Source organism: Glycine max, chromosome 9, assembly GCF_000004515.6.
Source record: "Glycine max cultivar Williams 82 chromosome 9, Glycine_max_v4.0, whole genome shotgun sequence".
Taxonomy (NCBI): domain Eukaryota; kingdom Viridiplantae; phylum Streptophyta; class Magnoliopsida; order Fabales; family Fabaceae; genus Glycine; species Glycine max.
The window spans coordinates 5452214-5459972 of record NC_038245.2 but is presented as its reverse complement, the minus strand read 5'-3'; the positions used below and the strand labels follow the sequence as shown (position 1 = coordinate 5459972).

Here is a 7759-nt window from a genome sequence, read left to right as displayed (position 1 = left end):
TTCAAAAACAAAATAATGGGGATGGGGTTGAGAAGAAAAGATAGATAATGGAACTTAATGCTAAAATTCAAGCTAGAGTGTGACTTTAATGAAAAACTTTCGAAGTGTTGCCCCATGAAGGCTATTACACTTTTGTACCACCAAAGAAATGTCTATTACAATTATATACACATCAACATAATTATATGTGCACTAGATTGAGCAAGTCCTTGCTGGTTTAGAGGAAAATATTCTAAAATGTCTGTGTTTTATTAGTTGGATAAATAAATATATACATTCAGCCTACAAGGATTCAACCTAGCATTGCAAATAAACAGATCAATGTTGAGTCATGCAGAGTGAGATGGGTTTAAATCCCAAAAGAACCAACAGTTCTGTATCCTGAAGGAATTTTCATTTGCACACACTGTCCTTTCCAACATCCAGAGAGCTTGGTTTTTTTCCCATGCTTTTTTTTTTGGACTTCTCCACAACCTTACATAGCATCATAAAAAAACCTACAAAATAAGTGTTCAGATTGGTATTATTACATGGATAAACAATACAATAAAAGACAATGTTCAAAAATATATTACACAGATTTTGCACTACAAAATCATGATTGCCAAAACAGCAAAACCTTTAGTTCTCTTTCATCTTGAGATGTCCCTTGTTTCCCCAAGCCAAAAGTTATGGATTAAAGAATGAGAAATAAGCTATACCGCTACCAACCGCAAAATGTCAGACACAAGGCCAATAAAGCGAGCATCAGCACAAAAGATGTACATAATTGAACGTAAGAATCATTGTGATAGCCTGATAGTGATAATCCATCTATAACACTTCCACCAGTTTCTTCTATGCTGCCTTAACTCGCTTAAATTTCCAGGACATTCCTCATAAAATAGTGTCACACTATCGTATGCCTTCAAAACTTAAATTGTGAAGTAGCTTGGCACAAGTGTCAACCTACTGATGCAAGGCATAATAGATTAGGATAATTTGTGTTACTTTTTACCTATAGATCTGACAACAATTATGTTATTTAGGATTTTGATATCTTTTCTTAGTTTTAGAGATTTTATCTTTGATTGAATATTAATTCTAAGGAAAATTGCAATTTATTAAGATTATATATCTAAATAGGATTTTTGTTATCTTTGGGCTACCACTTAGGTACCGTAAGTGCTTCAAACTTTTGTGTACTATTGACATTTTGCTTTCCTTTAGGAAAAAAAAAAAAGAAGTCAAAGTACTCTTGGCTAATAGGTCTGGGGAGTACCCAACTACCCTGCCCAAAGGGCATACTATTAGTTACCCTCCTACATCACATAATTGCTGAAAGGATATGCACATAAGGCTGGGTAGTAGAAGGTGAATATAAGAAGCTGTTAACATTTTAAAATTATCATCTTCATATGTTTCATTGTTTTGAATTAAATCTCTGATCTCTCCTCCTTTTGCTTTTCCTTTCAAAATCATGCATTGATATTAGGTAGGCAGGTTGTAAAGTAGCACATGTTATAAGAAATTTAAAATTCCTCCTTTCCTAGGTTACCCATCAAAAAACCAAAAGTTGATTTGCACTACAGATTACAATGTCCACATATAAAGGCACAAGCACAGAAGAAACGTCCAAGCTAAAGAAGCAGGCTCACCGCAGCAACTGGCTTGGCTAAATTATGGATCATCCTTCCTCATCTTCTGAGTGAGCTACATTTTCTGAAAATGTCAGAACCTTCACTTTCACAGTCCCGTTCGTCCCGTCTGGGCCATTTATCTCTATATCAGTATCCTCACCATCAGTAGATTCATTCTCTGAAGTAAAAAAGACAAGCACACAGAATTGTTTGAGTTCATAAATCACAATATTTCTACCCATCCCAAAGTGCAAAATGTTTACATTGATTTGCAGTCTCAAATGTAGAATAATTATTGTCTTACAGTGAGCTTAATGTTCAATTCAAATCAATAACTTTTTACACGAGAGACTTATGAAGAGCAAATTAAATGAATAATCTGGTGCTCTAATATTCATCAACTTGTTAGCAATGGGCCATTAGAGTGCACTCCTCATAAGTACATAATTTGTTCATATGCAGTGCCAATAATGCATAACACCCATCACATTGCTTTTCATGTTCCAAGTCTCACATTTTTAACACGCAGATTACAAACTGCATCCTACCAGCCCATTAAAACTAAAACCTAAACAGATAAAAATATTTTTCATTAACAAACACATATACATATCACTTTTCACAGCCATCCATACCAGGAAAATGCAGCAAAATATGAGGAAAGGCATACAAACTTTTAATTGGAATAAGTTGCACTCAAATTAAGCCACTTGAAAATAGTAATGTGCAATCAGCATTAGAACCATTAGTTTGCACCTTTTTAACCAAAAATTACACCTAAAAGTTAAGACAAACGTTGCAGAAACATTCCTCTCTAGCATATGGTAAAGAGAAGACCCCAATGACCAAATAAATTGATAAGAATAAATCCATCATCAGCACTGGCACAAAACTGCAGATTCTAAACAAAGTTCTAAATCACAATCACTGTAGCAATTTCATCACGTTAATTGATATCACAGAAAATTACGAACAAATGCATAAATGCAGCCACAGTTGCAGTCGCAAACACCCAAAAACCTTAACTTTGCGGTTGGGGTCTGTTTTTGAAAACCCTGGTTTAAAATGTGAGCAAGAAGAAACAAACACCACCCCCAAATCAATCCATAAAAAACACACCCATGTCTTTTTTCCCCTAAATTTCCCCGAAAACAAGACCAAAAGAGGGAGTGGAAAAAGCACCAATTTTGTTTAGTTATTCATTGACCCAATTAAACAAAAAGGGCAACCCCAAGGGGTTGGCCGAGTAGAGCAAGACAGGGTCTCCCATCTGACATGTCGTAGGATCGAACCCTCACTAGTCTCCTTGGGGTGAGGTAAATGTAAGTACCTTTGTAAGAGCTCTTTGAGCCCGGAGGCTTTCCCTGCCGTGGACTGGGGCGCCATCCACTCCCCCTAAATTTTTACTAAACAAAAAGGGCAAAAAATGAAATTTTGAGGAAAGGGGGTGTGGCAATTAGTTACCATTGATGAAGAAATTGCACACAAATGCAGAATTTGAAATTGCTGTTGTGGACCATTTATAAAAACTTCAGTTCTAAATGTGAGCAGGAAGAAACAACCCCCACCCCCAAATCAATCAATAAAAAACACACCCATATCTTTCCCCCCTAAATTTCCCCTAAACACAAAACCAAAAGAGGGTGTGAAAAGGCACCAATTTTGATTATATATCCATTGATCCAATTAAACAAAAGTGTAGAAAAACGAAATTTTGAGGAAAAGGATTGGGTGGTGGCAATGAGCTAGTTGCCATCTATGGAGAAATTGTCGGAGGGTGTGAAAAAGCACCAATTTTGATTATTTATTCGTTGACCCAATTGAACAAAAATGCAGAAAAAATGAGATTTTGAGAAAAAAGGGGTGGTATAGTTAGTTAGTTAGTTACCATCGATGAAGAAATTGTCGGAGGGCCAGCCGCGGAGGGTGGAGAGGAGAGGGGAGCAATCGTGGGGGTGGCGGTGGTCCTCGTAGGAGAGCTTGTGGACGAGGTCGGCGACGTTGGAGGGAGAGAGGCGCGGTGGGACCCAGAAGGAGGACCCGGGCACGAAGGGGAGCCAGTCCGGTGTGTTCTTCTTGACGAGGATGCGCTGGATTAGGTCGTCGAAGTGCTTCAGCGCCACGTCGTACTCCGCCATGTCAACCTCCACCACATGTCCACCCGCCGCCGCCGCCTTGCTCGACCGGTGCCGGAGGGGGACGGAGAGGGAGGTGAGGCGGCGGAGGAACCCAGCCTTGCTGCGGAGGACACCCAACATCGTCGTCGTCGTCGTGGTTTGCGAGAGAGAGATGGGATTGGATTGGTTGCTTATAGATGTGAGAGAGAGAGAGGGAAGAAAGTTAGGTTGGGAATGAAAGACGGTGACTTTCTGGGCTGTACGGATGGATGGGTGGACAAATATAGTATTTACTTACAAATATAGGCTATATCCAATCAATTTTAACATCATTCTCCTAAAAAAAATTAAGAAACAAATCAATATTAGCCACATGATTTACAAACGCATCTTAATATATATAAATTAACAAACGTGTTTGAATTTGTTTAGAAGAAAATAGTATGGAAAATGATAGAATAAATTAATTTAAGATAAAAAAAAATTATAGTTTTATTCAATCATAAATAATGATTAATATAATTTTTAAGATAATTTTATAAAAATTAATAAATTTATCTTAAATAATAATATATAATTGAATAATAATATATAATTGATTACAAACATAAAATTATTTTATATTAATTATACATATTTTTTTCTTGATGTATGTTAGTGTTCCAACTATTGATAAAGGTTGAAAGTGTAGTGAAACTACGGTTGCATGTTAAATTAAATGCACAATCAACAAAAATTATAACATGTGAGGATTTGATATAAATCATATATTTAATTGTATTTTTTATCCTTTCAATTTTTTTTATTTTATGAATTTTATTCTCAACAAATTAATTTGACATATTTTATTTTATTTTATTTTATTTTGAAAAAATTTCAAACTTATCTTCTATCATTATGTTGACATGACATGTTAACATTTAACTTTTGAAAGTGAAATTCATCAAAGTTGAGGATAAATTTTATTAAAAAGTATAAAATTGAGAGTAAAAATTACAATGATTTTATCTCTTCATAGCATTATAATGATCAAATATAAAATTTACAAATTTTTTAAAAATTGGAGGTAAAATTCATCACAAAGTATAATTAAAGTCAAAAACATAATATAAGATATACGATATATCTAAAAGATGGCTCGTTTAGGTGCAAATGTTATTAATCTTGGAGTAACAAAGTACAAGTTTTAAGTCAAAGAGAAAGATTTTTGTCCAACAAAGTGTTTTTTTAATTTTAGATCTCTTTGATAAATTTCTTGAAAATAGGATGCATGACATGATTTAAGACACTACTACAAAAAAAAGTATTTCAAAAAAGGTTATTTGACACTTTCCTTATGGTTTTCAATCATTTTTGAATCTGCCGTCATGAAAACTAACATTTTTCACAATAGTTTTAAACCGTCTTAGAATCTCGATTTTTACATCAGTTGTTTCAGAAACTGATGTAAAATATGTTGTTTTTTATGATAATAATTTTTTTTTAAAAAAAAGTATACACTTTAAGATGATTTTCTAAAAATTGATGTCATTTTAATTTTTTTTAATGTTTACGGAGAGAAAGCCCACAAAGACAGAGAGTGAAGTAAAATGCAATTGAGTTTTTTTTTTCAATTTTGATTGGAATGAAGTAATACGACTTTCAACAAAAATCATTTTGGTGAATACCAATATAAAAATGTCACATGAATGATCACTTTTGTAACATAAAGAACCAACAATTGCAGTAATGAGAAAATAAACTTCCCCCCGCTAAAATTCAACTATACATTAAAGCATACATGATACACTATTAATATAAAAGACAACACAAAAAGCATAGTTTTACCGTCTGAGACTAAGCAAATATTCTTCTGCCATGAGAAATTGCAAAATATTTAATGTTAAATACTAGATAGGTTAATGATAAGACATAGGATCATCCACTACAGAACAACATAACCTTAAAGTAGCTTCAAGCTCCTTTTCATCAACACAATTGTATCCAATGAATAAGCTCGAGTTGTTAAAATGAAAATATGAGTCAAAAAAATGAGATGCATGTGCTAGCTGATTCCCCCAAAAGAAAAGGAACAAAAGCCAAAGAGATAAGTTTACCAAAACAACTGGATCCCATAAATTGTTTTGCCTCATCAGTCATACCACCTTGTTGTTGCTCCTAAAATTTCAAAAGAATAAGAAACCATTAGGAAGATAAGTTATATAAAAGGAGCCATTGACTTAATTTTGATAAATAAGTTTAACTTTAAGATTATAAATTTATCATAGATACTGACCCTTTAATAAAATTGCACATGCATGTATATGTATTGCAGTAAACAATATAAAAAAATTATGTTAAAAGACTTTTAGACTTACAATATCAAACTTCATTTTCGAAGGCGACAATAATCTATCAAAACAGTGCCTCGATATTGTACAGACCAAAAGCTCGTAGCAAATAGGGAATAGGGAAAAAGTGAGATCCACACAAAAATTCACAAAACAAGGTCAATTATTTCTGTTTCAATTTCCAAGAGAATAAAGATTGGAAAAGGTTCAACCACTTCAATTAAATATGTGTTTAGCTAATGCCATCAATATGCTCACCTAAAAATCACCAATTGATAAATGCATGCACAAAAGAGAAAAATGAAACATTACTAAGAAAAACATAAATGTAAAATGTTCACACACCTAAATGTATAATAGAAATGTAGATTATGGCCTTCACAGGGACACCAAGAACTGTAGCTTCATTCAATAATCCATCTTTAAGGACCTAAAAACAGAACATGAAAAAAAAAATCCTCTTATATGAATCCATTGAAATGTAAATGGAGAGAGAGCCCACAAAGGCATGGAGGGGGCAAGCAAGTTAAGTAATAGGTATTAAGAGAAATTTGAAAAATGCCCCTGACCAAAAACAAACAAATTGTGCATTTAAATCCAATAAAATAGTACAAATAAATTCAAATAACATGAGTGTTTCTCTTACCATCTTACACAAGTAAAATGAAAAGTTTTAGTGTCATACCAATAGCATGTAAACAACAACTTTTATGTGCTGGCTCATGAGCGCTGAGTTCATGCCAATCAATGCACAGGGGAGAACATCACACACAAACTTAGTTTGAATTTAAATAGCTTGGGGTACAAGCTTATGAACCTCATAAGAACTTAGTGGATTTTGTAACAAATTGTAGGCAATAACAATGCATTGACTAATAGTTTCATCCTCGAAATCTTATCAATCCTCCAAAACAAGCATGAGAACATATTCCAGTACATCCATGCCTTTTCATTCTATTTAGAATAATTAATGAAAAAGTCAATGCTACCTAAGACAAGCAAAATCACAATAAAGGCCTTCATCTCTAAAGATTAGCTCATTTAAGAATGTCAAAACTGGCATCAATCCTTTCTTTTTAAGCCAAAATATGGCACAAAAGCTAAAAGAGCAAATAACAACAAAACATAAAATCTAATAAGGCTAATGATCACAATTCACAAAAAAATAGAGTAGATAGATATTATCTTATAAAGAAACTAAAGAGTTGCTCACACGATGAAATGTGTATATCCCCATTAAATAATAAAGTAAATGGATCCACATAAAAGCCTTCATCCAAAAGTTTATAATGAAAATTACAACCTCACAAGACACTGGATCCTAATCCACAAATATAGACCATAAACTTCAATGCCTTTTTGAAAAGTAGTAGCACTGAAGTAACTTTGTAAATATTAGACATACATATATCACAAGTATTAATTTGTGATTGATTTCTAAACAAGTACATGAATAAAAGTCTACAAAAATAAAATGAACAAACAATATTCATAGCTTAAGTACAATTGCATTTTTAATATTTCTTTCTTTTCACAAATAATTTTTATGTTACCAGGGTTTCACTTTGATTCTTAATGAGAAAGTAATAGATAACATAAACCCAAAAGTCATTGGCAGACTAGCAGTACATTTCTCAAATATCTATATACTAGAACATGGTTTGATTTTCTAAGGACTCTTATGTTGCTTACA

The 7759-nt window shown here is 33.2% G+C and overlaps 1 protein-coding gene across 2 annotated transcripts; it reads right to left on the bottom strand.

Moving 5' to 3' along the window:
- Positions 1–230: 230 nt before the first annotated feature.
- Positions 231–4026, bottom strand: LOC100815849 (uncharacterized). Of its 2 annotated transcripts, none has more exons than XM_003533688.4 (3): positions 3508–4026; positions 1638–1797; positions 231–497 (listed from the first exon to the last, which is right to left on the bottom strand). In XM_003533688.4, the coding sequence occupies exons 1-2, from the start codon at positions 3875–3877 to the stop codon at positions 1667–1669; spliced, it is 501 nt and encodes a 166-aa protein (XP_003533736.1). In that variant the 5' UTR covers positions 3878–4026; the 3' UTR covers positions 231–497; positions 1638–1666. The 2 variants fall into 2 exon arrangements, with proteins under 2 accessions (XP_003533736.1, XP_025979462.1); XM_026123677.2 differs by having other exon boundaries at positions 231–948; positions 3508–4009.
- Between the last annotated feature and the right edge of the window lie 3733 nt (positions 4027–7759).